A 15047-nucleotide genomic window follows, 5' to 3' on the forward strand; every position below is an offset into this window, starting at 1 on the left:
ATTTTTACTGGCTGTATAAATGCAAAATACAAGAAAGTCGTGACTGTTTAAAGAAACATTTTGAACACTTTCGAGTGTATTTGTCGATAATTCGAGTCAAAAATAAAATCTTCAACACTTACTAGGTTCACTGCTTCCGTGAAGTCATCTTGTATTCTCTCATCTTCTCCTAAAACATCCAAAATAGCTTCTAAATCATCACCAAACATGAACAGCCCGTCTGTCTCGTCCGCCATATTGCTTTATGATGTGCAGGGTCACGATCACGTGATGGACCCGTTCAACCTCAAAAGCGACCGACCTTCTGAAGTTTGCCGGGTTTCATAACCAGTTCCCCTCTACTAACTATGCACTGACTCGCCATATTCAATCTTTACCCGATTTTCCATTTCTTTTTTCAATAAATTCTGGAAAGACGGAGTAAATTCTGAGGATTCACGCTACACGTGGATAAGACTCCAAGTTCCATTATGCCATCTCTACCCCGATTTTCCATTTCTTTTTTCAGCGGTGAATTCTACGATTAGCGCTAATCGTTAGCCCCTTAAAATAAAGCAATACGCAAATAGCTTAATTGTAATTAGGAGTTTTTTATAACGCCGGCCCGCTTTCAGTTATTATTAATTAATTAACTTCTATAGAAATCAAAAAATTAGACACAACGCGCTATGTAATGTACTGTTCCTCTTTAATTGTAATCATTCTCTAAAGAAGTCTTAACTGGGGTCGAAACGCGTCCGAAATAAATGAGAAGCTTACAACTACAAAAAGTGTTTCTTTGTGCGGCTCGCTAGTCTTAATAGAAGATAGAAAAAATTCCACATTTAAAAAATGTTTGTGTTCTTAGTGAATTCTAGAAAAGCGGGATAAATTCTGAGAATTCGTCCTTTGAGTGGGATAGATCTTGGAGAGCCAAATCCAATCTTTAACCCGATTTTCCATTTTTTTTTTCAATATACTCTAGAAAAACGGGATGAATTTTGAGAATTCGGCCCACAAGTGGCTAATACCTTTGGTTCTCATATCCCATCTTCACCCCGATTTTCCATTTAATCAGTGGATTTTAGAAAAACGAGGTAAATTCTGAGCATTCATGCTACAAGTGAATAATACCCGAAGTTCCCATATGATATCTTTACCTCGATTTTCCATTTTTTTCCAACAAATTATAGAAAAACGAGTTAAAATCTAAGAATTCATCCTCCAAATGAAATCAGATCCCAAGTTGCTTATCCAGGCTTCAACCCGATTTTCCATTTTTTTTTTTTTTTTTTCAATGAATTCTGGAGAAACGGGATTAATTCTACGAATTCATCCGCAAGTAGGTAACACGCTAAGCTCCCATATGATGATCTATACCCCGATTTCCCATTTGATCAGCGAATTCGAGAAAAATGGGGTAAATTCTGAGCCTTCCTGTTACAAGTGAATAATACCCGAGGTTCCCATATGCCCGAATTTCCATTTTTTTTTTCAGTGAATTTGACAAAAAACGGGGTAAAAACTAAGAGTTCATTCTCCGAATTAATAGATCCCAAGTTGCCATAGCCAATCCTTAACCCGATTTTACATTTTTTTTTCAATAATTCTATAGAAAAACGGCATGAATTTTGAGAATTCGGCCCACAAGAAGACTAAGTTCCCATATGCCATCTTCACCCCGATTTTCCATTTGATCAATGAATTTTAGAAAAACGAGGTAAATTCTGAGCATTCATGCTACAAGTGGATAATACCCAAAGTTCCCGTATTATATCTTTACCCCAATTTTCCATTTTTCAACAAATTCTAGAAAAACGGGGTAAAATCTAAGAATCCATTCTCCAAATGAAATAGATCCCAAGTTGCTATATCCTGTCTTCACCCCGATTTTCTATTTTTTTCAATGAATTTTGGAGAAACGGGATTAATTCTGCGAATTCATCCGCAAGTGGCTAACACGCTAAGTTCCCATATTATGATCTTTACCCCGATTTCCCATTTGATCAGCGAATTCGAGAAAAATGGGGTAAAAACTGAGCCTTCATGTTACAAGTGAATAATACCCGAGGTTCTCATATGCCCGAATTTCCATCTTTTTTTTTTCAGTGAATTTGACGGAAAACGGAGTAAAATCTAAGAGTTCATTCTCCGAATTAATAGATCCCAAGTTGCCATAGCCAATCTTTAACCCGATTTTCCATAAGTTCCTATATGCCATCCTTACCCCGATTTCCCATTTGATCAGCTAATTCGAGAAAAACGGGGTGAATTCTGAGCCTTCATGCTACAAGTGAATAATGCCTGAGGTTCCCATATGCTATCTTTACCCCCAACTTCCATGGTTTTTTTTCAGTGAATTTGACAAAAAAGGGGTGAAGTCTAAGAGTTTATCCTCCGAATTAAATAGATCCCAAGTTGCCATAGCCAATCGTTAACCCGATTTTCCATTTTTTCTTTCAACGAATTCTAGAAAAACGAGATGAATTTTGAGAATTCGGCCCACAAGTGGCTAGTACCCTAGGTTTCCATATGCCATCGTCACCCCAACTTTCCATTTGATGAGTGAATTTCAGAAAAAAGAGGTAAATTCTGGGCATTCATGCCACAAGTGGATAATACCCGAAGTTCCCATACGATACCTTTCAATTTTCAATTTTTTTTTCAACAAATTCTAGGAAAACGGGGTAAAATCTAAGAATCCATCCTCCCTGATGAAATAGATCCCAAGTTGCTATATCCAGTCTTCAATCCGATTTTCCATTGCTTTTTTCAATGAATTTAGGAGAAACGGGATTAATTCTGCGAATTCATCCGCAAGTGGCTATCACCCTAAGTTCCCTTATGCCATCTTTACCCCGATTTTCCATTTGATCACCGATCGAATTCGAGAAAAACGGGGTAAATTCTGAGCCTTCATGTTACAGGTGAATAATACCCGAAGTGCCCACATGCTATCTTTATCCCGAATTTCCAATTTTTTTCTCATTGAATTTGACAAAAAACGGGGTGAAGTCTGAGCGTTCATCCTCCGAATTAATTAGATCACAAGTTGCCATAGCCAATCTTTAACCCGATTTTCCATTTTTTTATGAATTCTAGAAAAACGGGACAAATTCTACGAATTCATCCGTAAGTGGCTAACACGCTAAGCTCCATATGCCATCCCCTTTACCTGGTTTTTCCATTTGAACAGCGAATTCTAGAAAAACAGGGTAAATTCTGTGAAATTCATCCTTAAGGTCCTTTAGGTGGAATATATCCTAATGACTTGCCATAGCCATCTTTACCCGATTTTCGATTTGATCATTATGTGAATTTGTCGTAAACGGGGTAAATTATGACAAATCCACCCAAAAGTACAACAAATCCGACAATAATTTAGAAACAGTACTAAAAAAAGAGCAGCTTAAAACAGCGGAACCGGACCGTAATGAAATTTAGAGACAGAACTAAAGAAAGTATAGCTAAAATCAGCGGAACCGTAATAAAATCACATCACAATCTACTATTTCAAATTTCACAATCTACTACTTCAGATTTTTGCCATACAGCAAAAACCTACGATATTCGAAATAATCAACTGAAGGCCAAACTTCTGTGATTGAATGAAGACTTCGTGACGCAGACAAATTATCAGAACTTTGACCTCTCAGTCGATCTTACCTCCGGCAGATCAGCGAAGCGTCAGAACTTTATAATTTTATGTCGACGAACCATAATCTACGATCTTCAACTATTCAAAAAAATAAAACAGTTGTGATATGGGTAAAATGTTGTCACTGAAGTCGCAAGTCGAACAATGACGTCTGTAAATAAAGCAAGACTGCAAATGAAGCGTGAACAATAACGCATCCTTTGGTCAAAAGTCGCTTTGTTATTTACGTAGCAAGTTGCTCTTCCACGTTTAGGACGTTTAGATTAGAAGAACGATGCGATCACACGACGTTAACGAAGGAGTGATAGAACTTCAAGGAAAGTAATGTGAGAGATTGCGAACAGCGTGTTTTCCTGAGATCAGTTGCAAGTTGCGTGTCAAATTTTCTACTTATCCCGACCCCCTTGAATGTGCACTTTTCTTGAATACATAACTGCAACGGAATCTCTTAACCAGTCCCAAGCCGCATGTCGCTCCATAGATCACAGGATGTGATTGGCCATTGTATCACCTTACGTCAGAGGACATATCTACAACAAGAGGACATAAGTGCAACGGTACATGCGCATGTGTCAGCATTAGATTCAATCCACCAAAACCACCTCGGTCGAGAGGGACTGAGATTGAATGATGGACACCTCATGACGAATTATACGTCTCAATAGTTTTGAAGCTGCGAAAACATGCCGATTCATCCCGATGACTTGAGTGGAATATTTGTTTGGAAAATTGCGTCAAAACTTTACACCCGAGAAATGGTAAGTACTAATTTATTTTGTTGATGGTAGTGTTATAAAACGTTCCGCGCAATTTTAGGCAGATACTTCCGATATTTGAAAGGTGCCAAGGTATTTGGTAGTTTTGGTGGATGTCGGGCGTGGACATCCACCAAAACAGTGATCAAAATCAACAACAGTACTTTTTTAATTTTATCTGTGGCCAATGTTAGACCTTCAAGGAAGCAAAAGAATTATATTCCCCTAAACATTAGCAGTTTACGTTCTGGCTAATTTTTTCTTATAATGCACAATTGCTGACCAAACGTTCATCATGAAATCATAAGACATGAAGTTAGATTAAAGTGGTTTTGGTGGATGTTTCTCTCTCCATCCACCAAAACCACCATCATAACAATTTCTGTTACTTCCATTAGAGAGGAATAGTTTGACCTGCTACTGGAGTAATTAACCACAATTTATTTCTTTGTACATAGATATTTTTTGCAAAGTTCTTAAGTCAGCAGCTTTTATTATTAAAACCATAATCATCACATGGTGTTCAATGTAGAATACAAAAGGTTTTAGTGTGGCAATCATGTACTCTTGAAATATGATAAGAGAGAGTTTTTAACTGATTTAACAGATGCTTGCAACAAAATTCCATATCCAGAAGTTTCTTCCCCTACTTCCTCTAAAATCATTACCTTTGAATACTACAAATCAGCACATCAGTAATTGTTATCAGGGGTCTGAATATCTTACAAATCTTTCACATTGATTACAAGTAACCTATTTCACATGAATGATTAATTATACACTCAAGATGTAGAATAGTAATAGTTTAATATTTGTAGTGCTCAAATTCCATTTACATATGATCAAATGCGCATCACAATTATAGAATATAAAAATTACATCAGATAATGAATTACAGTAAGACCCTTATCAAATTTACAAAACTAATACAAACCTTATCTAAATTGTAAAAAACTATTAAACCATGCACAATTCAATCCTAATTAAAGGCTAAATTAAAAAGGTGTGTCTTAAGTAAAATTTTAAATTTACTAAAATCAGTCTCGTTACAAACTTTATATGGAAGACAGTTTCAAAGTTTAGGTGCTACACACATGTAAGCACGATCACCTAATGTTTTCTTTGTTATGGCATTTGGTGCTTGCAGCATGAGACCCTTATTACTAGATCTTAAGTTTTATGGTCCATTCTGCTGCAACTTAACAAGATCTTGTAAATAGATTGGACCATGTCCATTAATTGCTTTGAAAGTTATCATGATAAATTTGAACTGTATTCTAAACTGAACAGGTAACCAGTGCAGTTCTCGTAGAAGTGGAGTGATGTGACACATCTTTGGGATATTAAAAATAATCCTTGCTGCCGAACTTTGAAGGCGTTGGAGCTTAGATAATTCTCTAGCTGGTAAACCATATAAAATACTTTTACAGTAATCTATCCGTCCAATTACTAAGGCATGTATCAATGTTTGTGATGCTTTCTCATCTAAGCATCATTAGCTTACATTTTACAAATTATTTCCCCTTTTAATGTATGGATAGACAGTGAAAGACCTTTGCCACTTTGTTAAATAGAATCATAATATACCATGTATTTTGTGATAAATTATTTACCACAACATAGGACAGTTGTTGCTGAATGTTTTTGTTTGATTGTTTGTTTTTTTTGCATACAACATCTAAAACAATGGAGGGGATAAATTTAAATGGAAAGTTTTATTAGTGGTTAAAATTAAAGAACATTGGAAGATCAAATTAACTTTATTACCCAAATTAACTTTGATTTCTTGCTTATGCCAGGCTCCTAATATTCAAAAGCATTATTATTTTTGTGTTCTTTTGTGTAACATAACTTGAAAAATAAACACAGAGAAAGGCAAACACAAAGGAATAAATCAGTACAATGAAATATATGAAGCTCATATATTTTGAACTGCGGTATTAGATACGTATGATGCACGCTCCTCGCAGTAGATAGCGCTATTTAAGCAATAGCGAAAATCAGACCTGAAAAAAATCAAGCCTGTACGGGATTCGAACCACTGACCTCTGCGATACTAGTGCAGCGCTCTCACCAATTGAGCTAACAAGCCAACTGGGAGCAGGCCGTTAAGTTGATTCGTAATAAACCCGTGAAAGTGATAAATCAGTACAATGACATATATGAAGCTCATATATTTTGAACTGCGGTATTAGATACGTATGATGCACGATCCTCGCAGTAGATAGCGCTATTTAAGCAATAGCGAAAATCAGACCTGAAAAAAATCAGGTCTGTACGGGATTCGAACCACTGACCTCTGCGATACTAGTGCAGCGCTCTTACCAATTGAGCTAACAAGCCAACTGGGAGCAGGCCTTTAAGTTGACTCGTAATAAACCCGTGAAAGTGATAAATCAGTACAATGAAATATATGAAGCTCATATATTTTGAACTGCGGTATTAGATATGTATGATGCACGATCCTCGCAGTAGATAGCACTATTTAAGCAATAGCGAAAATCAAAGAGCGCAGCACTAGTATTGCAGAGGTCAGTGGTTCGAATCCCGTACAGGCCTGATTTTTTTTTTTTTTTTCAGGTCTGATTTTCGCTATTGCTTAAATAGCGCTATCTACTGCGAGGATCGTGCATCATACGTATCTAATACCGCAGTTCAAAATATATGAGCTTCATATATTTCATTGTACTGATTTATCACTTTCACGAGTTTATTACGAATCAACTTAACGGCCTGCTCCCAGTTGGCTTGTTAGCTCAATCGGTAAGAGCGCTGCACTAGTATCGCAGAGGTCAGTGGTTCGAATCCCGTACAGGCCTGATTTTTTTCAGGTCTGATTTTCGCTATTGCTTAAATAGCGCTATCTACTGCGAGGATCGTGCATCATACGTGCAAAGGAATAAACTTGAAGCTAAAGCAAAGTTTAATTTGAGCCATAGCTGATTGAAATACTGAGCACTTAACCCATTTGGTAAAGTTTATGTATATGTCAGCCAGCTTGTCACAAGTCTTCCCCCTCTCCTCCTAAAGTCTCTATAAACAAATTTTACAATGTGGTCCTGCCATGATGATAAGTATATTACAGCTCCTCAATTTCCTTCTCTCAAAACAAAGTAACTCTGAATTTAATAATGTGATGGACTTGATAAAACTCTACCAATAACTGGCTGCTACTCGTAACATTAATTTCTTGATATTTAAACCAAACTGTTTTGAAGTTTTAATATTCTGTGATCTTTACATTTTTGGCACTGCCATTTCCTCTTTGAGTTGATTGCCCACTCTTGTTCTCCCCCCTCTTGAGTGAGACTTACTTCCTCATCCAACTCATCTATAACAACAACAACAAAAGAAAGCGGTATGGTAAAATCAAGGGATGTCTCGTCAAGGAGGGGCAAAGATCACAGATATACGATAATCAATACGCTATAAATAAGAACCCTAATGCTTCATTTTGCAGTGATCACCTTCTTTTTCATTTTCAGACCAGACTGGAACCTCCATATGCGTGTTTACTTGTTCTGAGTGGGAACAAAAGAAAAAGGAATCAGCGTTGTAAACTTTTCTCCACTTATCTGTCTTTATGTGGACATTTGCAGGGTCAATTCTTGAAATGCGGTTTTTAACCGTAGCTCGATACACGTGCGTGTGCAGGTCAGACACAGGCGCAGGTCAGATGTCCTAGGGAAATATCGTCGGTTTGTGTCTTGTGCTGATCATCTCGAAACAAGACCTCTTTCACAAAGATTTTCAAATGCCGTCTCTTTTCATATATTTCCTTAACTCCCCCCGCAACGAGCTCGTGGATCCTCTGGATGATCTTCTGATCAAGGGGTTGAGATATTCCAGCGACCTATAGAAATAAAAAACTCGAACTGTGAAAATGCTCGCTATTTCAAGTGGGAACGCCCTAGTAATACACACCTATACGTTATTTACTCCTTTGCCATTTTTTTGTACTGTGTGAACGTTTGAAATTGTACTTTAACAACAACAAAGAAAACGAAATCATGGCAAAAAATGTACAGGCACTTTTATGTCACACTTTGACCGGCTTGCTCGCCGCGTACTTTTTTTCATTGACCGTTGCATTAATTCGTGTTGAACACTAAGTTACCTCGCCAACGAAGTGATTCTGATGGTCTGTAATGAGAGTTAGTTCAATGTAGATCCTTCTTTCGTACCTAGCGATCCCTTGTAAAGCTTTTCGCAAATTTCTAGACGCAGTCTCCCATCTCTTTTCGCTGTCTTCTTGAATCTGAAAGACTAAAAGTCAGACATTTGAAGGAAAAAATGGATGTCTTGTAACAGTAAACTGAATGCCTCTGATGCAGTGCACAAATAAGCTTTTTCCGCTGCTTCAACCCAACTTTTCTGTCAGGTTTTAAAATTGATTCATGGCGTTTATGTGGATGAAAAGACAACTTGGTGCTGGCAGTGTGTTAGCTTTGTTTGACCACACTAACTTCCAGACACGGAGAAAAAACATCAGGAAGCTCGAAGTGTCTTGAATAATAAAAAACGAGACCACCCAGTTTCGTTCCAGTCAATAGGCCGGTGATTAAGTAGCATGAATTTTGGACAGTGATAACACTTATCGGATTTATTAAACCGAATTCGTTCTGTCAATACATGAGTGGAACAATAAATGCTCTGCAAATAATAAAATTTCTCGCATTTTTATCTGTACTTTGCAGTCAAACTTCCGCGTGTCTTGAAGGAGAAATCTTCTTTTCTTGAACACGAAATCTTTGTGACCAGCCTTCTGTAAAAGACAAGTATATCAGCGTAAGATGAGTGATAGTGCATTTCTCAAGCTGTATATTTTTTGGAATGTGAAGAAACAGAAGTGTCATTGCGTGATGCCTTGAAAGATGAGGAGCCGACATACGACAGCTTGATAGAAATAAAAAAGCGCAGAATTGCGTTTATTTTCTCTTTTGTCAGCAGCATACGTCAGGTGAAAGGTTTTTATAATCGGTAAGTTCTAAACCATCTTCAATTTAGCCGAGATTGAAGTGTTATCGCGTTTGTCATAAAAGAATTCTGTGATCATATGACCCAGTGATCGATGTGTATCTGACCTTTCGGGTTCTCAAGCCATAAGTGACAGTAGTAACACCAATGTCGCGGATGAGAAAAATATGTGTATGTACAGTGCAATATTTCATTTACTTCTTCTGCGTCTTTTCGTTTCCTTTTCTCTCCAGCTTTTCTATCTTTGCCGTGCTGACAATCGAACACTTTCCTTCCCAAAATTATGAAAGACACACCATTAAAAGGAATTTTTTGTACCTTTAACGTCTGGTGGATCTTCCCAGAGTATTTTGTGACTTCTGTTCGAGTGATCTGTTGTTAAATTGTGATGGAAGATAGGATCAGTAGAGCAAGGACGAGAGTGATACAAGCTAGCACGACGTAAAGCTTTCAAAAATATATGGGCATACCAGTGTTTCCGAAACCTTTGTCAGCCTTAAAGCAATAAAACTTCGTCGTCGATCCTGTTTCGAATTCCGCAATGAGTTTATACGCCTCATCAACAGAATTTACGTATCCAAAATTATCCGCATCTCTACCATCAGGCACGCTTTAAAATTCCCGCCATATGTTTCTGTTTGTTCTTCGGGTGTTCGGCTATGTCTCGTCCTCGGAGACCCAGGGGCTGTGGGTCGATTTCAAGTTAGGGCATGAAGAGCCCCTAGGAACATTGTCTTTCAAAACTAGTTCTAAAAGGTCGCAGTCGTTCTGTCATCTGATTGGTGCCAGAAAATCTTTGTGTTTTTCTGCCCAATCAGAGTGAAGTGTACTTTAGAGTCCTTTCGTGTGTTTTAACACGGACATACACCCTATGCAGAACGAAAAGAGACTGGGAGCGTTTAACTTGAAAACGAGGCTAGTTGGGCCAAGTAAATAAAAATGGCCGCCTGATGTGAAGAGCGCCAGGTTTTGAAAATGCCGCAAAACTGTTGCGTGCCAAACTGTACCAAAAAGAAGTACAGAACCGAATGTGGGGAGAAAATTTCTTACTTTAAATTTCCGGACGACACTATCCTAAAAAAGCGTTGGCTCCATGCCATTCGTCGAGACGAAGGAAAAGAGTTTAGAGTCAGCGAAAACACGAAGGTCTGTTCTCGTCATTTTAAGCCCGAGGACTTGGTTAAAGCTGTTGGAGGTCAGCGTGTTTATGTGAAGGCAGGGGTAATTCCATCTCGATTTTCGTGGTCCAAAGCAGGTTCTCCGAAAAAGAGAGCACCTCCTAAATGTCGCAATATTTCTTCTATAACAGGGTGTTCAAACAAGGAGTTGCAACAATCTCAAAGTCAAAGTCAAACAACTGCAAATGCAGCTAAAGCAACTTTTGAAACCTGTACTTCATCGGCAGCTATTAGTTATCCTGATGTGGAAAGCAGCTTAAATTCGTGTGGAGATCAAACAGGTGAAGTTAAAGAACTTGTAAGTATTCGAGGTTTTGAACTCGAAAATGCGAAGTTAAAGGCTGAAATAGAGGTATTAAAACGCCAGTTGAATCTTAAAGATTCCCGCCTTTTTCAACCACGCAATTTTACTACCGACGAGGACACTGCCTTTTATACTGGATTTCCTAACTTAGCAACATTTAATGCTGTGTTTGAATTTTTAAATACTGGATCGAAAGGAGAAAACATCAGGTACTGTTCATCAAAAGAAAGAACTGTCCAAAAGGAGTTTTACGATGGTGGAAACGAGGAACCAGAGGGATGTACTAGCATAGGTAGACGAAGAAGCTTAGAACCCAGAGAGGAGTTCTTCCTTGTTCTGTGCAGACTGAGAAGAGGATTTTCAGAAAAACATCTGGCTCACTTGTTTGGTATTTCACAATCGACAGAAAGCAGAACATTCCTTTCTTGGATTAATTATATATATTTAAAATTTGTCAAGTATCTATATGGCCTAATAGGGAGGTCATAAGAGCTACAATGCATGACAGCTTTAAAGAGAAGTACTCTTCCACCCGTGTAATAATCGATTGTACGGAAATAAGATGCCAAATGCCTTCCAGCCTTCTGTTGAATTCCAAACTGTTCAGCTCCTATAAGAACCATGTAACTCTAAAAGGCTTAGTTGGAATTGCTCCCAGTGGAGCTATAACTTTTATTAGTCAGCTATATAGTGGAAGCATTTCCGATCGTGAAATTGTTGAACGAAGTGGTTTCCTGAAGTTGAAGTTTGACAATGGTGACACCGTGATGGCCGATAAAGGTTTTACAATTGAAGACCTACTCCCACTGGGTGTAACCCTAAACATTCCCCCCTTTTTAGGTTCCAATAGCCAAATGACAGCACAAGATGTTATCAAGACTCAAGAAATTGCTTCTGTTAGAATACATGTTGAATGGGCTATCAACAAAATCAAGAATTTTCACTTATGGGATAGTGTTGTACCCCTCAGTTTGTTTGGGGTAGTAAACCAAATGTGGAGTGTCTGTGCCTTTTTATGTAACATTCAGGACCCTCTCATTTCCACTTAACACTGAGTTAGACAGAGCTCTGAGGTACACTACAGAATTTCAGTCAATTTAATAAATGTAAACTTCATGATATCTCTCGGGTTAACTATTTTCTAAACCAACTAAAACTAAGGACGTGATTCGCTTGCTTTCAGTCCCAAACACTTTAAGATGTAAGTTTTACATGTAGTTCCAAAGATCTTAAAATCAAATAATAAAGAGGTACTAAACTTACAAAAGCTATTATCCTCAAAGCTATCTTATCATGCAGACCATGTTGGTTTAAACATATCCAGTTAGGTATGAGACACAATTCTCTTTGCTCATGACAAGATTAGATTGTGGTAGTTAACCCTTCTAGTGCTTACTGAACTCTACAGAGGCTGGTGCTATGAAATATTCAAAATAGCTGTTCCTTAGGCCTTCATTCAATACTTCCCAGAATTGAGGATCAATTATGATCCTCTCTATACTTATGCCTTTGTTAGTATAGAGGTCTGATTTCCACTATTGCTCAAATAGTGCTTTACTGCGAAGGATCGTTCTTATATACGTCTCATAACCGCAGTTCACTCATATGTTTCAAATGTTTGTTGTTGTTCGATTTATCATCTACGGGTTTATATCGAATTAATTTGATGGCCTGCTCCCAGTTGGCTTGTTAGCTCAATTGGTAGAGCGCTGCACTAGTATCGCAGAGGTCAGTGGTTCGAATCCCGTACAGGCCTGAAATTTTTTTCAGGTCTGATTTCCACTATTGCTCAAATAGTGCTTTACTGCGAAGGATCGTTCTTATATACATAGATAACAAAGTCACACCAACTTGCTCTTGTAATACCTAGTTGACCCTGTATCTGGAAGTAGTACTGATGCCCCCTTTTTAGACTTGGCTTTCCATTTACATTTTCTGCAAAGAAACTTTCATCTGCACATGCTTCTAAGGGACTAACATGAAATTTTGTGTAAGGACATTTAACCTCTACCAACCCAAAAGGCTTGCTACAGCCTCGGTCAATGACCTTGCCATCTGGTGATGCTGCTAAAAAGGGAGAGGCCATACTGACAACAAGACCACTTTTGAACACTGAAACTGGATTCCTTGTTGAAAACATATATTTTTTATACTCCTTTAAGGCTACAGGCTCGTAGGTTTTCCCATGTGCAGTTTGTTTGGCAGTAAATGGTTTGGGATGAAGCAGATTGTTTACTAGAGTGTCATGATTCCTTTGCCTTTTTAAAATTGTATAGAAATTAGATGCTGTATACCGAAATTTTCTTTCTGCCTGCCATTCTTCTGATGCTACTTGTTCAATTGTTTTCTTCTCGATGGTATTAAGCTTTACCTCATCAACAATCAAATGTTCCAGGAGTGCTTCCTGGCTGCTTCTTAAATCATCTGGCGTTTCATATGGCTCAGATTGTTGCAAAGGAAATGGAGGATATACAGAAATAGCATTTTGTTCATTATGACAGTCTACTCTTGGCATTGAGTCAATATTACAGAAAACTTGAAAATTAGACTCTGTGAACTGTAACTGGTAACTTGCATAGGAGCCACTTGGACATTTTCCAAATTTTGTTTCCTGTAAGTTGGTACAACCAGTAGCCATAATTTGAGACAGGGAAAACTTAGGGTTGATCTTTTGAAGTTTGTCTTTTAACAAAGCCTCATCAGATGCCTGTGTACCCAAATTTTTTCCTAACTTCATACAACAAGCACCTTACTCCACTATCAGGGTTATATTCCGCGTCTAAATTCACCTTTTTTACCTCAAGTTCCATGACAGGTTGGGGCTTGATTTTATCCCCTCTTACAGGCCTGTGCCATAGTTGTAAACTTGAAGTGCATGCCTTAGCTTGTGTCATATCAGAGTCATTTTCCAAGTCCTTGATATCTTGACAACAATACAAGCTGAACTTACAGAGTTTCATCATAACAGCCAGCACATGATTGCAAAAACCAACAGTTCCTGCTACACATGTAAATGAGGCATATTTAACAACTCCAGTTACTAAACAAAGTGCAACTTGTCATTTATGGGGTGGCTCATTTTTTTTGAAACTATGGTAACACAAGCATTTAAAAAAGAAATAATGGTCGTCACTTGCGCAAGTTAAGTCCTTCAGATATTCATCAACAAGAAATGTTTTTGCCTTTTTCATGCTTGTTGGAACCGCATGGTTCTGTTTATTTTTGTCCAAGTTTTTTTCCAGATTTAGAAATATGTAAATCCATCTCTGCCCTTGTGAATAATGGCATGCGTTGCAAATTTGTAGACCATCCAGCTGATGGAAATTCAACAGTTCTTTCCTCAGGCATCGCATCACTTTGAGCGAGTTGTTCTTGTCTCTCCTTCCGACGCGTGTATAACAGATTTTTATCGGGATCCACAACATCTTTATCACGACCAGACGCAACATATTCAAAAACTCTTTAAAATGAAAAGTTGAAAAACTATTAATCATTTCATCAACATTTCATTTCGAAAAGTAATTCCTAAAATCCTTTGATCTTCTTGTACGATATTAAAATCTGTTTAATTCTAAGAAGTATCACGCACGACTGACAAATACTGTACTTGCCTTTTCGCCAATTGTGCCTTTGTTTTTAACCCCTTTGCTGGATCGCCACGACATTTTAACCAAAAACGAAGTTCATCTGATTTTAGAGCAGTCGGATTTCTTCCTTGAAGCGATGCTCCTGGGATATCTTCCTCTGTAAGAATCTGAGAAAGACGGCTACTTACAGAGTCATGAGCGGCCATATTTTTAACACGAGCTAACAAGGCCCAACTAGCCTCGTTTTCACGTTTATCGCTCCCAGTCTCTTCTCGTTATGCATAGGGTGTATAGAATGATAGCTCAGTTGCTCGCTATGTTTGTGTGGGCCATATGACGGAGATTTGCTTGAGGTGAAAAGTTTCAGTCTCAGCACACAATGTAAGAGAAATCGATCAGATTGTCCGCGAAAATCTTACCGGAAATTATACTGAATACTTTCGCAGGTATCACTAGAGAACGTGTTTTAAAGTTTGCGAGGTTTGTATACAACACGATGGTTGCAGTCATTGATATGTCGCTTTAGACGTTAAACGAGATTTAAGCTTAAATCTATCTAGATTTTTTGCATAACTTGCTGTGACTGAAACTTTGCCAATCCCGTGAAGT

The 15047-nt window shown here is 38.0% G+C and overlaps 2 protein-coding genes, 2 long non-coding RNA genes and 1 pseudogene across 4 annotated transcripts in view; 2 read left to right on the forward strand and 3 right to left on the reverse strand.

Moving 5' to 3' along the window:
* Positions 1 to 267, reverse strand: part of LOC111340786 (uncharacterized) — a 2073-nt gene extending 1806 nt beyond the window's left edge. Inside the window, exon 1 of the mRNA XM_022947685.2 lies at positions 123 to 267. Coding sequence (XP_022803420.2) covers positions 123 to 236 — 114 coding nt within the window. The 5' untranslated portion in view covers positions 237 to 267. The remainder of the gene's footprint in view (positions 1 to 122) is intronic.
* A 4013-nt stretch (positions 268 to 4280) lies between these two features.
* On the forward strand, positions 4281 to 8865 carry LOC148726306 (uncharacterized). Its single transcript, XR_015989409.1, has 2 exons — positions 4281 to 4395; positions 7878 to 8865. It is a non-coding gene; the product is annotated as an uncharacterized LOC148726306 (long non-coding RNA).
* On the reverse strand, positions 5047 to 7988 carry LOC148726307 (uncharacterized). The gene is made up of 2 exons (XR_015989410.1): positions 7860 to 7988; positions 5047 to 7723 (listed from the first exon to the last, which is right to left on the reverse strand). It is a non-coding gene; the product is annotated as an uncharacterized LOC148726307 (long non-coding RNA).
* A 1248-nt stretch (positions 8866 to 10113) lies between the features above and the next one.
* Positions 10114 to 12118, forward strand: LOC148726308 (uncharacterized). Its single transcript, XM_088727131.1, has 2 exons — positions 10114 to 10590; positions 10679 to 12118. Exons 1-2 carry the CDS (start codon positions 10345 to 10347, stop codon positions 10805 to 10807), a joined length of 375 nt encoding a protein of 124 aa, XP_088583257.1. The 5' UTR covers positions 10114 to 10344; the 3' UTR covers positions 10808 to 12118.
* LOC148726309 (uncharacterized) lies at positions 11928 to 14992 on the reverse strand (annotated as a pseudogene).
* Positions 14993 to 15047: the final 55 nt, after the last annotated feature.

Source organism: Stylophora pistillata, chromosome 7, assembly GCF_964205215.1.
Source record: "Stylophora pistillata chromosome 7, jaStyPist1.2, whole genome shotgun sequence".
NCBI classification, from domain to species: domain Eukaryota; kingdom Metazoa; phylum Cnidaria; class Anthozoa; order Scleractinia; family Pocilloporidae; genus Stylophora; species Stylophora pistillata.

Excerpts from the sequence above, each read along its gene's own strand:
- LOC148726308 (XM_088727131.1), top strand. The coding sequence starts at position 10,345 with ATGCCGCAAAACTGTTGCGTGCCAAACTGTACCAAAAAGAAGTACAGA. Across the intron at positions 10,591-10,678 it reads GTGTTTATGTGAAGGCAGGG|GGTGTTCAAACAAGGAGTTG; the intron begins GTAATTCCATCT and ends CTTCTATAACAG.